Source organism: Urocampus carinirostris, chromosome 4, assembly GCF_059441175.1.
Source record: "Urocampus carinirostris isolate Australia breed hairy pipefish chromosome 4, RoL_Ucar_1.0, whole genome shotgun sequence".
NCBI lineage: Eukaryota > Metazoa > Chordata > Actinopteri > Syngnathiformes > Syngnathidae > Urocampus > Urocampus carinirostris.
Window position 1 is genome coordinate 12,572,602 of NC_142352.1, and position 23,041 is coordinate 12,595,642.

Genomic DNA, 23,041 nt, shown 5'->3' on the forward strand with positions numbered 1-23,041 from the left:
CTCATCTTATCTCATTAGCTACACCGCTTATCCTCAGTAGGGTCGCGGGGGTGCTGGAGCCCATCCCAGCAATCATCGGGCAGTGGGTAGGGGACACCCTGAATGGCAGCGCAGTGGTTAGCGCATGTGCGGCACAGTTCATGTCTTGGGAACCTTCTGCGTGGGTTCAAATCCAGCTTCAGACTTCCTGTGCAGAGTTTGTATGTTCTCCCCTTGCTTGCGTGGGTTTCCTCCGGGCACTCCGGTTTCCTCCCACATTCCAAAAACACGCATTTCAGGTGAATTGGTCGGTCCAAATTGTCGCTAGGTGTAAATGAGCGAGTGAGTTGTCTGTCCCAGTGTGCCATGCGATTGGCTGGCAACCAGTTCAGGGTGTCCCCTGCCCACTGCCCGATGATTGCTGGGATGGGCTCCAGCACCCCCGCGACCCCACTGAGGATAAGCGGTGTAGCTAATGAGATGAGATGAGATATTTTTTATATATTCAGGAAGGCGCACACAGGACTATAAAGCACATATACTTAAAACTACAGTAAGAACTAGGATTGCAATACAAATAAATAACTACCGTATTTGTGCATTGATCAGTCGAGATATTCCTGATCACAATCGCATAAAACGGAAATCGAACCTGTATCGTGGCAGGCAGAGCACTGAATCTTATTAACCGGACCAGTAGGAATACAGTGAACACCTAAGAATCATCATCACGTTATTTTTAGTCACCGTACCACAACATCATTTGGCTAGGCTGCAAGAAAATCATTAAACCGGTCCGTGGTACAGCAAATGTTTGGGACCACTAAAATACAGTCTTGTATCGCAGACTTGCAAAGTCTTCACAAAGTGCACGAGATTCTGATCTGAATGAAGAGAAAAGCATTGTGGGAAGTAATTCGGTCATCAGAAAAGTTGAGAAAAAAACGCATGGTTGCACACATTGAACAATGTTTGTCACTTACAATACTAACAAAAAGTGGAACAAAATGTTGTCCTGAATTCTAATCGCTTTCTGTTTTCTAATTTTTCTAACACTTGTATCTGGTATCATGACTAAAAATAGTGACATAATGAGATAAGAGTGAATACCTTTTTCCACAGCATCTATGTCCCTTTTGACCAAGGGGACACAATTTGGTATTCATGATGTCATTATCTCAGTTCGATCTCCATTTCCACTTTTGCTATGCATTTGATACATTTTGACTGATCAATATTTGGTAATTTCGAATCTGATAATATATTTTTATGCATATTTCACAAGATAATAGTGCGCACGTACAAATTTCTGGCACAAACTGTGAGTATGTCAGTGATTTTTGTCACAAGGCGCACATATGTTTGTTCTTGTGTATGAATAATCCTCAGATTATTTTTGGCAATTTAAGATAATTAGATAAAAAAAAACTTGTAATGTGGTTACTGAGAGACTGCCATCAGCCTCTCTTTTTTTATTTTCTTATGGTAAATGGTAAATGAGTTTACTTACCAGGGCTATCATTTATACGCAATTTTGGATTTGAACAGTTTTTGTTACTTCAGATTAAATGTGTCGTGTCTTTGATATCATCTCAAAGTTCACAAAACGGACTGGAGTTTCACAGTTGCCATTGAAATACTCTAAAATGGCAAACATAGTTTACCCCAGCACAGCAATTCTATTCTAATGCAAAATGTTTTCTTCTCTGTAATGGTCTCTTTGATAATTGGCTTAGATCCTTTTTTTGAAAACGAGAGTTGCTGGGGTAACGGCCAGGCTGTAGTTGTGCTTGAGGTAGTAAGATGGATGTTGGCAGTCACAATGTGAGGGGAACGTGGTATGGGTTTCTCTGATCCTGTGCCATTGCCGATGCTAACCAACTTGCTCTCCTCCTCTTCCTGTCTCCCGCAACGCTCCCCTGTTGTTGGATTGAAAGTGAGTGGGAGGCTTTACAGGGAACAAATGCTGAATCTCAATGAGAGAGTTAAAGGGAAACTCCTTTTCCAATTCTGTTTCTGTTGCCGATCTGACACTCAGTGTAAAAGACAACAAAGATTGTCAGAATCTTGACAGGAATTGTACATCTTGTGGCCACTCATTTGAATAGCTTAGGTCATAGCTGGAACAATTGCTGTTTCCGTTTCATTATCAACTCAGCCAATTTACCCGAGAAATAGTTTACAAATCTAATTGTCATGATTACCGATGTGAAACACCTGGGCCCGCTTATTTGGCGCCAACCGCCACGGGTTCTGATTGGCTCCCTGTCACTATTTGAACCCAGTCCTGTCAATCCCCAGTTGTCAGTCCATCTGCGAATTTCTGTGTATACTGGGCAAGCCTTTTTCGACCGTGACTTGGACCTGTCTCGTTTTTGCTCCAGTTTGTCTCCGGCTACGACCTGTTTTGATCCTGACCACGTCTACTCTCCCGTTCTGGCTTACGGCTCGCTCCCGACCCCGACCACGTCTTGCTCTTCAGTCCCGGCTACCGACCAGTTTTTCTGTCCTTGACACCGCCATTGCTCGTTACGGAAAATCCACTTCCGAGTTCGGATCGCAATCCGAGTACGGGAGCGATTTGCTTCCCGCAAAATGTTACGCAAATGGGTCCTGTTTCCGTTCTGGTCCTGACACTAATGTTGAAAAAAAACTCAAACTATCGGCTAAAAGGCTCAACAAAGTGTTAGCATGGACTAGACACACTGCATCCAGAACATGTACGTTCAGCTTCCGTTTGGACGCAGCACAGAATTCGCAAGATGACCATTCGCGCCGTATTTGTTCTGTTGAATGAAAAATAAGCAGAACTATTTGTCTCATCTCATCTCATTAGCCGTACCGCTTATCCTCATTAGGGTCGCTGGGGGGCTGGAGCCCATCCCAGCCATCTCCGGGCAGTGGGCAGGGGACACCCTGAACTGGTTGCCAGCCAACCGCAGGGCACACAGGAACAGACAACTCATTCGCTCATTCACACCTAGGGACAATTTGGACCGGCCAATTCACCTGAAATGCATGTTTTTGGAACGTGGGAGGAAACTGGAGTGCCCGGAGGAAACCCACGCAAGCACGGGGAGAACATACAAACTCCGCACAGGAAGTCTGGAGCTGGATTTGAACCCACAACAGGTTCCCATGACATGAACTGTGCCGCACAAGCGCTAACCACTGCGCCGCCGTGCTGCCTAGAACTATTTGTATGGTTGAAAAAATAAATTAGGAATACAAATGATGTACAAGACATAATGTCACAAGCCAGAAACGGAGACAGGACCTAATAGCCTTCGTTTTACTCAGTTTTTATTGAGAAAGAGGGCAGTGCTTGGTTCCAGGATCCGATGATCGTCGGTCACGGGTAGCTGATGGCAGGAACGCGGAAGTGGCACGTCCGAGTCGAGCGAGGGTAGTCGTAGACAGCGGGAAAACAGCAAAACAGCAAAGGCAGTAACAAGTCCAAAAAAGAGGTCGGCAACAGGTAACAGGCAGGAAACAGGGCAAAACAGGTCGATGGCCGGGTCAGAGGAGCAAAGCAGAAACGGCTCCAGAAACAGCTCGGCAACAGGTATCAGGCAGGAAAAAACAGGGCAGGATAATGTCGGATAGTACAAAGCTTGCCTAGCTGAGAGCATAGGTTCGCGGACAGTCTGACGGGTTTCTTTCGGAAGACGGGAGTTTAAAAAGAGTCAGGGAGCCAATCAGCGACCAGGGCTGTTGGCGCCAAAGGAACGGGCACAGGTGCCTCGCATCAGTAATCAGGACACATAAGACACAACATACAGTAATGTATTCCAATTAGCAGCAGCATTAGTAGCAACAAAATAAGTAATAGTAAAATGTAGAACATAAAAGGGTAAAAGAGGTACAAGTTGTTATGCAGACGTAGTTATTTTTCTTAGTCATGAGTGATCATTATACCAAGGTAACATTTTTTGTCGTATTTCTGTAGCTGATGTTATATTTTACTAGTTTTTGTTGTTGTTATGCTCTGTGAAGCCCTTTGAGACTTTTTGTGATAAAGGGCTATACAAATAAATATGACTTGACTTGACTTGACTTCTTCCTACTGGGTGTGGAGAGAGTTCATTAGTCTCATTGCCTGGTGGTTGAAGCTGTTGGTGAGCCTGGTGGTGCGGGAGTAGAGGCTTCTGTCTTTTTTTCTAGAGGGCAGGAGGCTGAACAGACAATGTGCAGGGTTTGCATTGTTGGCAATAGAAATGGCTTCGTGGGTGAGGCGGGTGTTGTCGTCGTCGTCGTCGTTGAGTCACTCAAGGCGCCTAAGGTAATCCATAGTAGCGCCAGACTCGCTCGTGGGAGGCTCCGTAGTTCTCCGAAGGAGAGGGGGCTGTGACTGTCCTGTGCCGCCATGCCTGACGGGGTGCGACCCAAGCAAACCAAGCAGACGAAGCCTCTAAAGTCCTTAGTACGTTCGGACAGGCCGGTGCATGATGTATGGAAGCCCCGTGGGCAGGTGGTACAGGTGATTGGGGTGTGGTCGCAGCGAATGGTTCGAAAGCACCACTGGCATTTGGACTGGGGGCCAGGGTTGCTCTCGAAGTGGATGTCTTGCAGGGAGAGGAGTAATACACAAAATATCCTCTTTGCTGTTCTCTCGGTGAGTTTTAGGATCTTTCTGTAGTAGTCGGTGCAGCTACCACCCCACACAGTGATACAGCTGGAAAGGATGCTTCAGATGGTTCCTCTGTAGAATGTGGTCCGCTGGAGTTTTCGCCGGAAGTAGAGGTGTTGTTGTGTTTTAATGGTCAGTAATGTAGTGTTGGTGGCTCCAGGAGACTTTCACTGATGTGCAAATTAGTGTGTGTCTCTCTCTCTACAGAAGCGCTGTCGATGGTCAGTGGAGGGTGGCAGGTTTGGCCTACCTGGAAGTTGACGATAACCTCCTTGGACTAGCTGGCATTTGTCAGGAGGTTATTGTCTCTGGAACACTACGTCAGGAGCTCGACCTCCTTCCTGTAGTGGGTCTCATGGCCCTTGGTGAGGACTAGTGTTATGTAGTCTGCAAACCTCACAAGGTGGTAGGAGCTGAAGGTTGCTATGCAGTCAAGTGTCAGCTTCATAAAAGTCCAAATGTGGCGTCAAGAAGTAATAGAAAGTTTCTGTAAATCCTTCGGTTGTCACAGCCAAACCGCGAAACACCACATACGTTCTGGAGGCTGTGCGCATTAATAATTCATCAACAATACTTTCCATTCTTTGCGTCGCCCGTATCTGCATCTCATCCGTATGCAGTGTGCTTTGCGCATAAGGCAATATCTTTAGGAATACTATCTGAACATTAAACCCGAAACTGGAGTTTTTAGACGGTACTTTTAGACACAAAAAAATAATGATAGTGCATACTGTAGCGAAAGAGCTTAGAAAATTCTATTGAGCTTTGGTATAACTCCCTCATGGCCCTATGCTTGTCTAAGAGTTTTCTACGCCAATGAGCCTGCAACTGCATACCTGTCTCTGTACAGTAATGGTGTAAAAGCTGAAAGTTGTGTCATTACTGTCAGGTTCTGCATGGTTGCCATGGCGCCCAGCCGGCACCGCCCCTTGACACCGGCTGACTCGCATTTTCTGATTACTTCTGTGGGCACTTTTGAACTGCGCTTTGCCAGATCGTTGTTGAAAACTTGTTTATGCTTGGTTATACTTGTTGTGCTTGTTGGACTTTGTCGCACTTCGGTGTAACATTCTGAGAGATTCCTACAAGTTCTGTTTAATTCTGGAAATGCCTAGTTTGTAGTTTTGCCTGTGTTTGACCCGTTTAGTTTTTTTGGTTTGGTCCGTTTGTGTTTTGGGCAAATTTTCTTTCTCAATTAAAGCGTGAGGACGTTTACGCAAATGAGTTCCTACTTCCTGCTTCCCGATCCGATTCATGATAATTACAACAGCTAAAGCATTTTAAAGGGCTGACAAATAAGTGTAATCGGACTTGCTTGTTTCTTTTTGTGTAGCTGGGTTTCTCGCTTATGTAATATGTGACGTCAATGTGTATGTAAGCTTAAATGAGTGGAGTAGAGTTTTTGGCCACAAGGGTGGAGCACATTTGACTTGTACTCCGCCCTTACGAACAGAGACGGAACCCAATTCCGTTCGTTTTACTCAGTTTTATTTAGAAGGAGGACTTGCATCCACGATCCGATGATCGTCGGTCACGGGAAGCAGATAGCTGGAACACGGAAGTGGCACTTCCGTATCGAGCGAAGATAGTTGTTGACAATGAGAAAACAGGTCGATGGCTGGATGGAGGAGCAAAAACATAAACGGGTTGAGAAAAAGGTCAGCAACGGAAATCAGACGGAGAACAGGGCAGGAGTCACAAAAGTTTGCCTAGCGTGTAGCGTAGGTTCACAAATTATCCGTCGTTATTGTCAGGAAGGCGGGGGTTTAGAAAAAGAGGAAGCAGCCAATCAGCGTCTGCGGCTGTTGGCGCCAACGGAGCAGACTCAGGTGCCCCGCATCAGTAATCATGACAGAGATTGGTTCCGGACGATCATTCGTATGTTGAAGATGTTCATAAGTTGCTATATTTTGTATGTTCAAGGTTTATCCAAAAAAGTATGTTTAAGGCTTGTATAAGTAATCTGTATTGTTTTGTAATGAAAAAAATAAACATTTCATAAAAAAATGTGCTCTATAAAGATAAATGAACTTCAGTTTAACTTTCTTTTGGAAAATGAGCTTAAAGAAGTCCTCCTCCGTGGCAAAAAGTGGCTGAAAAAAAAGCAATCCAACAATTTTTTCAACCGCATTAAGCTTTCTTATTCCACTTTCATTTCAAAAGAAACGGCTCGCCTCTTCTTTACACTTTACACCAACCATATTGAATGGATACACAAGATATTAAACAATAAAAATGTAAAAGTTTTTAGCGCACTGGAGATTCAGTACAGTTTTTTACACACAGACTAGAAAGTAGAGGCCGGATTTCTTCTTCAGGGTGGATGCTGGGTGACCTCTCACAGCACCATGCAGCGAAAAGAAGCACTACAGTAATGTCCTGTACTGGGAAAAAGGTGCACGCAATACAAAATCTAACTCACAGCAATGTCCGGATATTTTTCGACGTCCCGAAAAAATTGTTCTTATCTACCGTTTTTCGTAAGTCGTAAGTGGGGGAAAACGCCTTCGTAACTAGAGGCAATACTTTTCCGTGCAACAACAAAGAGATTTAACTCAGCTTTACCCCACTTCCCGTCAGCCCGCGTTTGATCCGCCCCTTCTTTTTGATTCGCTCGTAGAAAACATATCACAATAAGTCTCTAAAATAAATACATTACAAAAATATACAGTTGCAAATACATATTATACATGGTTACACATATTTACAAAGAAAGACGGTACACCGAGAGAGTTTTCAAAGCTTTAATAATAATAATATAACTTTGATCCCAAACCGTGCCTGTGAAAGATACCACCACACTACTCCTAACACGCTCGCAACGCATAAAGCGCAGCTGTTCAAAAAAGCCGTACCGCAATTGCGAAGTTCACGTTAAACCATCTTCAGCTTTCTCATTTTAACTGTCGCCATCAAGGGCGTTCTCCTCATAAACGGAATGAACCTTTGTCATACGGACAATTCGAACGTAAACTAAGAGGATGCAGATGCAGTCTACCTCGGCGCACAATTCCACCGGTCTAAATCTTACCTTTTGTACTCGTGTGCCGCTGGTGGCCGTTGGAAAAATTACATAAATTGGCCGCTTCACTGAATAAGCCGCAGGGCTGAACATTTGGGAAAAAAGTAGCGGCTTATAGTCCGGAATTTACGGTACATACAATAGAAAACGACTGAAAAACGTGGATCTTTGAATGTGACTATGTGTGTGTGTGTGAATGATTACTTGTGTATTAAAGATAGAAAAAAAGGTTAAATTCGTAGCAAGTTAATTTGTAACATAGGAGTCTGAGAAATACACAATACAGTGGAACCTCGGTTCTCAACCATAATCCGTTCCAGAACCCTGTTCGAAAACCTATTTGGTTCATCACCGAAAATCGTTTTTCCCATTAAAAGTAATGTAAAATCGTTTTAATCCATTCCAACACCCTTAGTGTTTACCACGAACGTAAACATGAAGCTAACCCAGGCTAATCTTCCGTACGAAAGATTACGCTAACATGAACGTGTAAAAATAAAAAAATCAGGTCGTTTACACGTCATTTAGCACCCGGGTCTCCACAACAAGTGGTGAGCGGTTAAAGGATAAAGAAAAGATTTATGAATAGGATTTCTTACCTTTGTGGTAGTCTGCAGAAGCCATGCTCTATTCCCTCGAAAGAAGGAAAACTCGCACATCTTCTTCATATTTTGCTATTATTTCTTCTAGTTGTACGCACTACTCTTCTTCTTTCACCTGTAGCAACTTTGCTGCTTGCACCGACCTTCTTCCAAGGCATAATTAGGGGTTAAAACACTGCGTTCACCGATATTAAAAACGAAAGCAAAAAGAAGTGCGCGCTCACGTGACAACAGTTCTTCACGAGGGGTGGGGGCAATCTACACCCGTACGCCGCTCAGCATCGCCCCTAGCGTACCGGCGTTCGAACTCCGATTTTTTGAACGAAAAGCGAAGCAAGAATTTCTCGAAATTTTTGGTCGAGAACCGATTCGTTCGAACTGAGAGGCGTTGGAAAACCGAGGTTCCACTGTAACTAAAAGTAGCTTACTTTACATAAACACTACGCATATGGGTCCTGTTTCTGTTCTGGTCCTGACAGCAAAGGCTTGCGACTCACTTTCAGTTCCCGACCTAGCAGTTTAGAAACATTAAACCAAAGAATTCCCGCTCATGCTTCAAATAGGTAAAAAAATCACTCCGTATACAACAGCTTCTCAATATTGGAATCCAACAAAGAAGAGGTCAAAGGGAAGCCGTCCCCGCCCCTGAGATGCAGTTACCCATAGTAACTGATCCTTCCTCTGTGCTGAGGAGGGGCTGCGCTTCAACAAGCCGATGTTAGAATGTGCTATGAAGAAAAAGGGCGGGTGGAGTCAAGTGAGGTGCATGCAGTGTAGCGGCTGCTGGGGGGAAGGGAGGAGCAAGGAGAAAGCCGAGGGAGTCAACACTGAGCTCTTGGTGCTCTTGTACACCGCATCCCATTTCTGGAACTCAGGTAGGGGATTCGTCTTCTTCACTGGTCTGGTTTAATAGTGATAGTATTTTCTGTAAATGAAGATCCGGGCAGCATTGGGTTCAAAGATTTGGCCATAGGGCCGATCCCAGGATGTAAGTATCCAATGCTTTCGTATATGAATCAGTTTCCATGCCGATATCTATTTTGTCACATGCCAGGAACGGGGACAGGACCCGATAGCTTTCCTTTTACTCAGTTTTCATTAGGAAAGTGAGCGGTGCTCGCATCCACGATCTGATGATCGTCGGTCACGGGTAGCGGATGGTAGGAAGTGGCACTTCTGTGTCGAGGGAGGGTAGTCGTTGACAGCGAGACAACAGGTCGATGGCCAGGACGGGGGAGCAAAAGCAGAAACGGGTCCAGAAAAAGGTCGGCAACAGGTATCAGGCAGGAAAAAGGGGCAGGATAATGTCGGAGAGTACAAAGCTTGCCTAGCTGAGAGCATAGGTTCGCAGATGGTCTGACTGTTTCCTTTTGGAAAACCGGAGTTTAAAAAGAGTCAGGGAGCCAATCAGCGACCAGGGAAGTTGGCGCCAAAGGAACGGGCACAGGTGCCTCGCATCAGTAATCATGACATATCTATCTGTTTTATTTCCTTATAATTGTTTTTTAATAGTTTAGTTTCATACGATTGGTTTTGATTTAACAAATGATTTTTAGGTCCTTGTTTGAAACACTAAATTTGATATTAGCTTATTAGTACTTCTACAGTATTTTTTGTAGTTTTTTTTAGTATTTTTGTATTTTTTCATAAGTGGTCAACCTCCACGGCTCCATGCCCTTACAAAATGTTGTTTTTTCCCTTACAAAATACAAAATAATCTTACACCATATTTTTTTTTTTCAAACGTGTTTATTTATGGAGTTTAACATGTTATATTGTACATGTGTTTCCTTATATCATATATATTGTTAATTAACATTTCGTTGTGAGATATGAATGAGGTTTATTATGAAAAAGTTAAAAAATTAAGTAGCTTGGACGTTCACTTTAGAAGGAAAAAATACATGCAAATATAATGAAGTAGAATAATACATTTTCTTATTACAATTATTAGTTCATTTTTTGCATTAAATTACTGATTAAATGGATCAGCACAAACCTGTCTTTTTTCATTCTCTCCTTTTATACTTCCTTCCTTTTTTTCTTAACTTCTTTATACAACATAATAATTCGTAATATAATGCATCAAAGCAAGTGAGCCGTTTGAGAGCCGGCTCTCTCTAATGAGTTGAGCCGTAAAGGCCGGTTCTCTAAAAAGAGACGGACTTCCTTTCACTACACAACTCGAACTCGTTTGTCTTGATTGATTTGCCGTTTCGTCATAGTCGGTGTACACCGGATGGTACCCATAATTGACAAATTTGCGTTTTTCTGTACAGATTTTCTTGTACGTCTTAAAATGCATAATAAACGTACTTTGTACGGCAAAAACGTACAGGTTGACAGATATGTAGTATTTCCATAGTATTATATTAGTAGTATGTCTGTAGTACTTTTGCAGTGCTACTGGTTTAGAGCATTTTTCTATTGTCACGTTTTCCATTGTTTACCATTGCACATTTAGTCAACAGCAGTTACAGCCATGCATTATTCATAATTGAACTAATTACTGCTTTTGAACTACTCAGTTATTAAAAACCCTGATGTCCAAATGCAATGATTTCAAGTTTGAGGGTTTTAACTGTGTCGTCTTTATGTTGTTACTTGTATGGAAATGGCTGTGCCATCATCGATTATTTCATCTACACACAAGGGATTGTCATTGAAATGAAGGAGCACGAGTGTGGAAAGTGTCAACGAGACACTGATGAGAGATGACAGAACAGTGATGGAAAGCTGGAGAAGGATTGGTGACATTGATAAAACGGCTAGTAGGATGTCATGCTGCTTCACGTGCATGCCATCGAATGCAATTTGATTTTAGGTTTTTAAAGAAACTCCACATTTTCTTCTCTCATTCAATCACATGTTCTTTGACGTTTATAATTGTCAATTGCATTGAGGATGCTATTTCCCCCCCAAAAAAATGTGTTAAGTGTATTTATATATTATATTATATTATATTATATTATATTATATTATATTATATTATCTCATCTCATCTCATTAGCCGTACCGCTTATCCTCATTAGGGTCGCGGGGGGCTGGAGCCCATCCCAGCCATCTCCAGGCAGTGGGTAGGGGATACCCTGAACTGGTTGCCAGCCAATCGCAGGGCACACAGGGACAGACAACTCACTCGCTCATTCACACCTAGAGGCAATTTGGACCGGCCAATTCACCTGAAATGCATGTTTTTGGAATGTGGGAGGAAACCGGAGTGCCCGGAGGAAACCCACGCAAGCACGGGGAGAACATACAAACTCCGCACAGGAAGTCTGGAGCTGGATTTGAACCGACGCAGGAGGTTCCCATGACATAAACTGTGCCGCACATGCGCTAACCACTGTGCCGCCGTGCTGCCCACATTATATTATATTATATTATATTATATTATATTATATTATATTATATTATATTATATTATATTATATTATATTATATTATATTATATTATATTAAATTATATTATATTATATCATATCATATCATATCATATCATATCATATCATATTATATTATATTATATTATATTATATTATATTATAGTGTATTACAGTGGGACCTCGCTACTTCGCGGTTTAGCGTTTGCGGGTTCAGAGTTTGCCGTCCTCTGCATTACAGAAAATAAAGAACTCTATTATATGGTTCTATTTTTTAGACAGTGTTGTCTAGGGCTTCATGATTTTGGGAAAAAAAAAATCCTATTTTTCAGACCTAAATTTCAATTTCGATGTGATTTTCAATTTTAAAAGAAAAGTGCATTTTCTTTGCTAGGTTTTGGTTTTTGGGGAGAACATATACATAGTGACATGCAAACATAACTTGACATGACGTAATTAGAGAAAGAGTAACAAAATATCAAATATAGATGTACAAATAAAAACAGAATTGCAGTTGAATAAATGGTCTTATACAAAAGGACAACAAAATTGGATGGCTATTCCTTGCAGTGTAAGAAAGCGATTAAGAGAGCGGCTGCCAAGCTACACGCTATAGTCGGGTCCCCGCGACTTCTGCTAGGTCTTTGTGATGATTTAAATACAAAAGTCACAAATGTAGTGGTTTTCCACCAGTAGTAGCTCCAAGTCATCCGTTTCATGGGTAATGGATCAGGCGTTCGGCAGGAGTGTCTTAAAAGTTGCTAGCCTAGCTCTTAGCTTTACCTTCCGACGTTGCCTCAGTCGATTTCAGGACGCCTTAAAAATCAGGGGAGAACCCGCAGGTGATCAGCTTTTACTTGCGATTATCCGTCCAATTTAATTAATCAATTTATTTTTAATCGAACAACCACTAAAGCTACAACCTGTGGCGTTTGTTTTCATGGCCATTTGTGCAAAGGCTGCATGAATGACTGGCAGCTTAAACCAGCCTATCAAAGTCGTGCACACACGTCTTGCAAACTTTGCCACGCCTTTATTAGCTGGTGCTATTAAAACCTGCTTCTGATTGGCCAGCTGTCTTAAACCACGATACATGGTTCCTCGTTGGCCGAACACTCTGTCACTCAAATAACAAACTGGAACTATGAATCCTATCCTATCGCACTACGTCACATCCCGATATCGATTAGATTTCGGTTAATCATGCAGCCCTAATCCTGTCTGTCTGTCCTTCCGTCCGTTCGTCCGTCCGTCTGACTGACTGTACGTCTGTCTGTCTGACTGTACGTCCGTCTGTCTGACTGTACGTCCGTCTGTCCATCCGCCCGTCTGTCTCTTCATCTGTCTGTCTGTACGTCCGTCCGTCTGTCCGCCCGTCCGTCTTTACGTCCGTCTGTCTGTATATGACTTTCTGAATGGCCATTTTCTAACAGTTTGTATCTGTTTGTTTTTTCTGCCAGGAGTAAACCATAACAATGCACTCACTGTAAACCACACATCATGGCTCAAAGGAATAGGCCAGGCACCCACGGCACGGCTTCTCCAGTGGCCACATCCTGTCCCACAGCTCATCACTCTGAATCGTGTGAATCAAAAGCCATCCATCCTCGGCAGCGGCCGACTCGCTACCCCAAAGAATCTCACGTCCCCAAGCCGCTTCCCCGAACATGTAAGGCAGCTTTTTCCTCCCAGCAGTGTGAGGAGGAGGTTCCTAGCTGTCCAGAAGTGGACGTGGATGCTGATTTAGAACTAAGGCAGTACAACGATCAAGCCGACAAAAACTTAGAGGACCAGAGAATAACAACACCCTCGACGCCGCAACACGAGCAAGAAAACCACAACCAGGCTGGTTTTCATGACGGTGCTGACAGCCTGGAGGATGACTCCTGTTCTGACTACATAAACAACACCTCTGAGGAAGAGGAAGACTATGATGACGGTGAGTTGATCGTTAAAAGCGGTTTTCGATTAGAATAATCCCTAGGTTATTGCGGTTAATGGGGCCAGAACGCCCCTCGAAACGAGAAAAACCGTAAAGTAGTAGTCAAACTTACCTCGAGATGGCGTCCTTATTGGACTGAGAGTATACAACGTAAACAAAATAACAACTGTAGTTCTACAAATAAAAACAGAACACATAATGGCAGTTAAATGGATGCTCTTTATTGTCATTATACAAAACTACAATGATATTGGAAAGTTTATCCTTTCAGTGTAAGAAAGCAATTTAGAAAGCGGCTGGCTAGCTACGCGCTAGCATCGGGTATCCTCAGACTGAGCCAAGTCTCTGCGATGGTTAAAGTACTATGGCCCTGAATATAGCGGTTTTCCATGAGTTGTAGCTCCAGGTAATCCGTTTCATGAGTAATGGATCTGTTGTTGATGACATGCACGCTAGGCAGGGGTACCTTGTAAGAGTTTCTACAAAGCCTAGCCATAGTAATAGGCTAGACCTGCAGCACCGCTCTGCTACCTTCTCTCCTGACACCGCCTCAGTGGCTTCCCAAACCAGACAATAATCCACGGAGAACCGAATGGTGATGACCACTCTTCTGACCTTCCTCAGAATACAATTACTGGATGATTTTTTTTTTTTTAAATTTAACTAGCCGCTAAAAGTTAGCTGTTGTTAGCCGTATGTTTTGGGTCGACCCATTGACCTGCCCCCCCGCCCTGAACTTTCACTGACAGAATACACGAGCCTATCACAGCCTATCACAGTCATGCACACAAACACACATAGAACCTGCCCCCGTGATAGCATTTGCTGTCTGCTGCCTGCTGCAGAATACAAAGCACAATATGATTTGATATCATTGACGATAAAGACAATTCAATTTAAAATGCGTGAAGCAGTGAATCAGCAATACCCAAGGCGCAAAGTAGCGGGGTTTTACTGGATTTAAATGGGCTAATCTGAGTTTCTTAGCATTTTTGGGTCAATTATGACGACAAGTGTACAAGAGCATGGCTGAAGTAAGGCCAAGTATCGCAACAACCAACCAGAATCTAATAAATTCATGTTTATTCATAAACCTGTGAAACTGTGAAGTTTGGCTTTGTCAAACCATCACAATACATTTTGTTTACAAAAAGGTTGGTCAAATCCGAAACCCCACAACGTAGCTTGCAATAATTTGTGTTTTATCCTAATTTTCAAGCAACCCTCATGTTTTAGATTTGCCCAAAGAACATATTACCCTCTTGCTTGTGGGTCATGAATACTTATACCGGAGTTTCTCACACATTTTCAGTATTCGAGCTACTCAGACAATGACTCTTCACAAGTATGGAAAATACCAACTCTCTTGGTGGACTATTATTGCTGTTGGTGAACATTTCTTATAGATACTCCTTTCAAAAATATGTTTAAAGTCAAATTAAGCAGATATGTATTATTTGATACATAATGTACGTTTTTCTAATGACCCTGCAGTCCTAATGTAGGACGGCATGTTGATTTCGCATTTGGTTCAGTGTCCCCGACTAAGACCCAAATGCACAAATTGCATGCCTTGTGTTTTAATGTGTCAAATCAGGGAGCGTTTAATGCCCACTATTTTGTAAATATCAATTAGCACAAATCAGCCGATGTTGTAATTGCGGCCTTTGCAGTCTGTTGAGAATTTTTTGATTAAGGGCTAAACAAATAAATGTGAATTGACTTAACTCAGCACCACGTGTCTACTCGGGATCCCCCAATCAATTTTAATGAGTATCAGATAAAACACAAAACTGTTCACGGTTTAAGCACGATTAAGCTTTATTTGATTTTGTTGTGTGAAAATCCTTGATTACTGTTTTAAATAGATGTCTGTCAAATCTAAATTGGGACAACTGTAGTGTCTAGGTACATCTCCCGGTCACTAATCATTGAGGCTAAGAAACTACCCTTTTTGAAGTAATGTTATTACAATAACATTATTATCTAATATAGATGTTACTTTGCTGTTTAGACAAACACGAGATGTACTTTGCTTTGTGGTGACCCCCAAAAATATTGAGATAATGGATGCTTTTTGCAATAAAACTTTCTTGGAATAAATGAGTGTTGTGTTTACTGCTTTACCAAAAATAAACTCTTACCCAATTGGCAGAAAACCTGGTTCATTTTAGTTTGCTTGTTTTAAGATCTTATCTTAGAATAGGTAAGCTTAGACTTAAAACATGCAAATTTAGCAGATGTTTCATTATTTTAAGAAATACATTTTACTGAAGGGCAGCACGGCGGCGCAGTGGTTAGCAAGTGTGCGGCACAGTTCTAAGGTCTTGGAACCTCCTGTGTGGGTTCAAATCCAGCTACCGGACTTCCTGTGCGGAGTTTGTATGTTCTCCCCGTGCTTGCGTGGGTTTCCTCCAGGCTCTCCGGTTTCCTCCCACATTCCAAAGACATGCATTTAAGGTGGATTGGCCGGTTCAAATTGTCCTTAGAGAGTGAGGTGTCTGTCCCTGTGTCCCTGCGATTGGCTGGCAACCAGTTCAGGGTGTCCCCTGCCCACTGCCCGATGATTGCTGGGATGGGCAACCCTACTGGGGATAAGCGGTGCAGCTAATGAGATGAGATGAGACATTTTACTGAGATTTGAAAAGAAAACATTCAATTGGTAACATCAATCTACCATCTACTAACAAGAGACTAGTGTGCTTATTTTCAGTATACACATTCATAATCTATTAGAAAAAAAGTTACAATGTCTTATTCTTGGAAAGCCATAAACTGTAACAATAAAAACATTCTTATTTTACCCCATCCAGGACTGGCAGAGGAAGATGAAGGTGTAACTTACTACATACGGTACTGCCCTGAAGACGAGAGCTACATGGAAGGTATGGACTGCAGCAGCCAGGGGGACTGCAAACATGGTCCCAGGCGAGCCTGCGCCACGCAGCCGAGTGAAGGGCATGCCGAGTGCCCGGACGCCGCCGAAGGCTGGACTGAAGAGGGTGAGGCTGAGGGTGAGGCCGGAGAAGAGGAGTGGGCGGAAGATGAAGAAGACCAGGAAAATGCAACTCAGGAAGAGTGGAGAGAAGATGAGGACAGCATGCGTGAGTCAGGGAGGGAAGGAGATGAAGAGGGTGGCGAGGAGTGGAGAGAGGAGGCTCCGTCCCGGCACGATCATAGAGTGCAGGACTGGACTGAGAGCGATGGAGAGGTTCGCTGTGAAGTGGTGGAGCAAGATCCAGATGAGCAGATATACAACGGGCGGCCAGAACCCATTTTAGACCATCACGGTCACGAGCACCAACATATTTGCAGACCGTCTGAGGAGGATGAAGATGATGCAGAAAGTGAGGAGTACTGCCCAAATGAGGATGGAGACGAGGAAGGAGATGAACACCAGAGACATGAGAGGGTTTATACCGATGACTACTATGCTTCAGAGGACAATGGTAACTCCATACAAGATTCACCTTTCAGAGGCCGTAAGATTTTAGTGGTCGAGGGCGAGACGGGTGAGGAAGCAGAAGAGGACATAGACCAAATAGTAGCCGAGATCAAGATGAGTATGAGCATGGGGAGCCTCAGTAGTGGCACTGATCAAAGCCCGGAAGAACTGGCACAAGACCAGCCCGCAGGCAACTACCTTCACACCAAGCCCAATGGGGCCACCTATCCACCTGCCCCCCACCGCCACGACAGCAGACCCAAATCTCTAAACCTTCCTTCCGTGCGTCACAACAACCTGGACCTCCAGAGGGGCCTTAAGAACCAAGCACATTCCCCAGAAGACCGTCAGAGGTGGCAACAGGAGCAGGTAAGCTGTGGGACTTTTACCTAAACATAGCAACAATATCCCTGTGGCTTTATCACATTGGCCACTAATGACAATGTAGTCACCATGGTTGCAATGTTTTTGGAATACAGTCAATACGTTTGCATGCAGGGGATAATTGGAATGGTTACTCGATCGCCAATAGTTAGGGGTGTGTTAGGCCAGGTATGTCAAGAAGACTTTGGAAAATGCCCAAGCAAAATGAAAGTACAGCAAACAGGGGTGTTTTATTTGTGCTGGGGTCGGTACACAGGAAGCCTGGTAGGGAGGTAAACAATCGTGGTACAAGAAGCTGGCGAAGGTTTGGTGTCTCAACACATCCAAAAGCAAGGGGGACAGTCCCAGGAGTTCGTCAGGCAGTATTTATCATTCGTAAAAAGCTAGCAGGGATTCAATACAATGAATTAAAAATACACATATGCAAGAGTGACATAAAAGACAACAGACTAGCACAGTGCCAAGGAGTATTTACATAGTGATAAAGGAGGGTCGTGATAGGAGGAAAATTAGGCCAAAGTGATCGCAGCTGTGAGGAGAACCCGCTACCCATCAATCGAGAGCCGGTTCCCTTGGAGACAAAATTTTCCTCTTATGATTGGCCGAAATTCATTTTTTTCAGGGATTCTGCGCCCTTGAATTTGAATTTATTGAATATAAGAAAAAGGTTTTAAATCTTTCAATATTTTATCTTTTTCTTTGTAGATTTATAATATTTTCCTGTGTTTTTCAGTGTTAACGTTAAAGTGTTAATTTTGATCTACTTTTTTTAAGTCATTCAGAATAGTGCATAATAAATGGTAATACGTGTAATAAAAACTAAAACAACCTGAAGAGCCATTTGGGAGCCAAGCCGAAAAAGACGGTTCTCTTAAAAGAGTCGGAATTCCTATTTTACAACGGACCACTCGTGATAGAATTAATTTATTAAACCCACTTTATGTGGTTTACTGCTGAAATTCAGCAGTGTTGATAGTTATAATATCATATCGTTTACTGTTTTTGCTGGATTTAAAGTGCAGGATAAATTTTGCTGGTTAGGTGCACTTCATTTTACAAAATTCTTTAACACAATGGTTGGTTAATTGGTTGGTTGGATCTCTTGACCACTAGGGTTGTACGAGAACCATTTCTGTGGTGTGTCTTGGGCAAGTACAGCCTTGTGGTGCCCATCCCTCTCCACAAAACTGCTCAAAAAATGTCAAATTATTTGAAATACAACAACTTCTTTTTGAGGGACTGGAAATAGTTACTTTCCCCTGTAACTAGTTACTTTGACTACACAGTAATTCAGTTACTAACTCAGTTATTTTTGGAAGAAGTAGTGAGTAACTGTAACTAATTACTTTTTTAAAGTAATGTGCCCAACACTGGCATGGATTATTCACAAATATATATGGTAGCTCTTACTGTTGTTTTAATTCCATGCACTTCATAGTCTAGTGAAAAGTATATGACAGAAGACGGGCGGCATGGCGGCTGAGCTTCAGCCGCACAGTTCTGAGGTCATGGTATCAAATCCAGCTACCAGCCTCTCCGTGTTTGCACGTTCTCCCCGTGCCTCTGTGGGTTTCCTCCAGACACTCCGGTTTCTTCCCACATTCCAAAAACATACGTGTCAGGTTAATTGGCCGGTCCAAATTGTCCCTAAGTGTAAGTTGTCTGTCTCTGTGTGCCCTGCGACTGGCTGCCCACTGCCCGAAGATAGCTGGGATGGGCTCCAGCAGCCCCGCGACCCTACTGGGGATGAGTTGTGCAGATAATGGCTGGATTGATGGATGGCAGAAGACTACTTTTGGCAGTTGAGCCATATAGTGCAGGAAAGGAAGTACCGTATTTTCGGTTATAAGGACCACCCCCCAAAAATAGTTTTTTGTCATTTATTTTCCATACATAAGGCGCACCAGACTATAAGGCGCTACTGTGGGAATGTAAACAAAACCGTCGGATAGTTCAGTCAAACGAATTACCCCCTTTAAATTCCAACAACTCGCATAGAAGAAAATACGTGACAGACACGCGGACACGGTGTCTGTGCCAATCACCAATCACTGAAATGCGTCATTCCACATATCATTTCATTTTGCTGGGAAACGTGGTTGTTTTTGACCATAAACACTTTGAATTGAATTGAATTCAAAAATAGACTCATCACAGAAAGAAACATCAAGATCAGTCTGAAACAAAATACTGGGAAAATATAAAGCCGGGGTAGCTCACCAAAGTCGTCTTGCAGCCATCACATTCAATAATAATACGCAACATCCGTGAGTGTAGTGTATCCAACCGTGTAAAATATTTACATACTCTAAAACACGCAATAATGCCGACAAATAAAAGAAAAAATCCGCCGGGAAGCATCTCTGCATCGATGTATGTTGCTTGTTGCTAGCTGTCTGTTTAGCCCCACGATTTCTGTTAACAAATACAGACTAGAAAAAATGTTTTCTCCACGCCGTAGAGCAATCTAACTTGTGATCTTTTTTCGACCAACTGCAGGCTTTGTTTTTGCCCCGCTTTAGCCTATGCGAGCCTGTAAATGCTAAAAAGGACCCTCCTCTGCATGACTTTAGCCAATAGTGACCGATTCAAATGATGATTGACATATTTGTTAGGAAATGAAACACCGGTATATATATCCCAGCATACAACACGGACTACTTCTCCTACGGGGGGAAATCTAGTCGACGGCTGCTTGCCTTAGTTCCGAGACCTTGCGACTAAATATTGTTCCATGTATAAGGCGCACTGTATTATAAGGCGCATGGTAAGCTTTTGAAAAAAATAAAGGCTTATAGTAAGGAAAATACGGTACTCAAAAGACGTGTCCAAATTATATACATAATACATCTTTTTCATGTTTATCTGGTGGAGGTTTTTACTTGGGAATATAACAATGAAAACTATGGCCAGGGGCAAGTCTGTGAGTTAGGGGGTCGATGTTTTTCATTTATTTGCACAAATTTGATGTACTCCTTCCCCTTATACCTTTCATCATTCCCTGTCCTTGTGTCGTGCTCAGACAGAGCAGAATAAATGCACATATAAACAGAGTTGGGTAGGGTTACTTTAACTGGATTACTTTCAATTACTTTTGGATTACTCCAATACCAAATATGCTAATAAAAGACAAAAGAAACAAAATGTGAATAAAATGATGACTCACAACACGTGGTAAGCTTTCTCACCTGGCTTTGATCTCTCTGATCTCCGGCAAAACGAACATAAAATGCGACAGAAACAAAATGAAAATAAATCCAAACAGCTTGCCAACATCATTTTTGCCGTTCCATGTATTCCGTTACTCCCCAAGCCTGCACAAAATTTAGTCTTGTCATTCATATTTAGTTTCTTTTGTCTTTTATTAGCATATTTGGTATTGGAGTAATCCAAAAGTAATTGAAAGTAATCCAGTTAAAGTAACCCTACCCAACCTTGCATATAAAGCACAATCATTCTCTGTGGGTACATGCACCACACAGATGCTCTCTCACTGTAAATCTGATAGCTTGAGCATGTGTAAATAGGGTTGCGTGTTCCATGTGTGGGGGCTCAATTGAAGCCAGGAAGTAGGTCACATCATTTTGCAACTATTACTTCATCATACACGCGAACACAAGGTGACACATAAACACCTACACACACCTATCCATCTGTGTGTTCTCATATAATATACAATGGTATTTTGGGGGATATTAAAGTAATATGGTGTTATTTCACCCTTCGTTCAAATCATGGCTGCACGATTTTGGAAAAAACCTAATTGCTATTTTTCAGACCAGTATTGCAATTTTCATGTGATTTTTGATTTCAAAACAAAAGTGCATTTTCTGTGCCTTTTTTGTGTCATTTTTGTGAGTACATCACTCTCCTGTTGTCCTCGGGTCGAAATGACCCACCACCGTGTAAAAACTGTCAAGACCAGAACAGGAAACAGGACCCACTCGCGTAACGTTACTCACAGTTTTATTTGGGAGAAGAGAAAGGAGCGCAAGCTGGATCCGGAGATCGTTGGTCGCGGGGAATGGGTTGAACGGAAAAAGTCGAAAACCAGGAGAGGAGAGGAGCCGTGGTCGAGATCAAACAAATCATAGCAGGAAAAAAACAAGAGTAAAAATACAGGACAGGCGAAAAAGGGGCTTGCTGTGTAAAAACGGAGATTCGCAGACGGACCGACAAAAGGGGCTGACTGGACAGAGTTTAAATACTGACAGGGAGCCAATCTGTCAACAAGCTCCAGCTGGTACCTACGGCCTGGGCCAATTGGGCGCCATGGCAACCGTGACAGAAGCTGGCGCCGCACGGCAGGGGCCAATTGGGCGCCATGGCAACCGTGACAAAAAAAGCTCGAAAAATCCCTTTGAACTATACTTTATGTAACATTATATGTTATGACTTTTTTTGGTTCTGTCCCAATGGTCGAAAATGAAATAGTGGAGAATGTTGAAGGCCATCTTCACATTTTGAGAAAATGATGAAGGGGTCTTCACAAGAGGTGATGTGCTCAAGAAACTGCCCACGCCCCAAAAGCTTGGTGGTACAGCCAGAAGAGAGCATAAGTTAGCATTCCCCTGTAGCATTGACAAGTGGAATGTCTATTAGTTGGCTGAATCTTTCATTTTTATTTCGTTTTAAGCATGTTTTCATGTGGCGCTAGGCCCTGTTGAAGCAAATTGACTTTTGATGAAGTTAAAACTTTAAATAAACATTAAACCTGTACTTTTGCATTGAATTTGTCTGGCTTTTATATAGCATTATATCGTTTGTGAGATTATAATGATCGGTTTTACTTCAGTTGTCAACGGCACAATTTACACCCACTGTATTCTGACTCATGGCCACTTTTTGTTCTATAGCTTTATTTCTCAAACAGTTTATTTCAGATCCAAAGTAATTGCTACCAGGGATGAACACCATCCCAAAATTATATGTTCCTTTAATTCCTTTTTAAAAAAGGCACTTTAAGTAAAACGTGTCAGGACTTACCCTACTCTCCCCTATTTACATATTGTTTGTAAAGAAAAAAATATATTTAGCCAGTAAATGAAAGATAATATGTTTCATTGCCAGCTTTTAAACTATCTATCTATCTATCTATCTATCTATCTATCTATCTATCTATCTATCTATCTACCCTGGTCATATCCCTCGAGAGGGGTGACCGACAGCAAAACAAAAACATAAACAAAAACAAAGAAAATTAAAAAAGGGGGAAAAGTAGGAAAAAACACACGAAAACAAAATCTGACCATGGCCAACCCAAATGCCCAAACACCCAAACAAGTTAAGCTCCCAAGTTGGTCATGCTTTCGTCCTTCCAGATGAAACAGGACACAAGAAAGCGGCCATGTCACTCAGGTCAGGGTGATACAACACACTCCTCAGTTCAACAGCAGGGCCCGACAGTTTTTACTGGTTTACCCCTGCAGCATCATACAGGTGCCCTGCCCATCCCTTAGAACGCGTCCAAACATCCCACAATCCTTTCACAACACCTTTCCACTCATTCCTATCACCAACAAAAGCTCTAGCTTCCACTACATTTAAACCTCTTTCCTCAAGTGCACGTCTCTAGATCCTCTTCAACATTCGCTCCTCATCCATCCTCTCCATGAGTCCAAATCAACCAAGTACTCTCTTATCCACACGCTTGC

At 42.6% G+C, this 23,041-nt stretch overlaps 1 protein-coding gene across 1 annotated transcript in view; it reads left to right on the forward strand.

Moving 5' to 3' along the window:
- Positions 1 to 23,041, forward strand: part of apba2b (amyloid beta precursor protein binding family A member 2b) — a 97,718-nt gene that overhangs the window by 26,711 nt on the left and 47,966 nt on the right. The window contains exons 2-3 of the mRNA XM_088333671.1: positions 13,077 to 13,555; positions 16,372 to 17,372. Coding sequence (XP_088189797.1) covers positions 13,117 to 13,555; positions 16,372 to 17,372 — 1,440 coding nt within the window. The 5' untranslated portion in view covers positions 13,077 to 13,116. The remainder of the gene's footprint in view (positions 1 to 13,076; positions 13,556 to 16,371; positions 17,373 to 23,041) is intronic.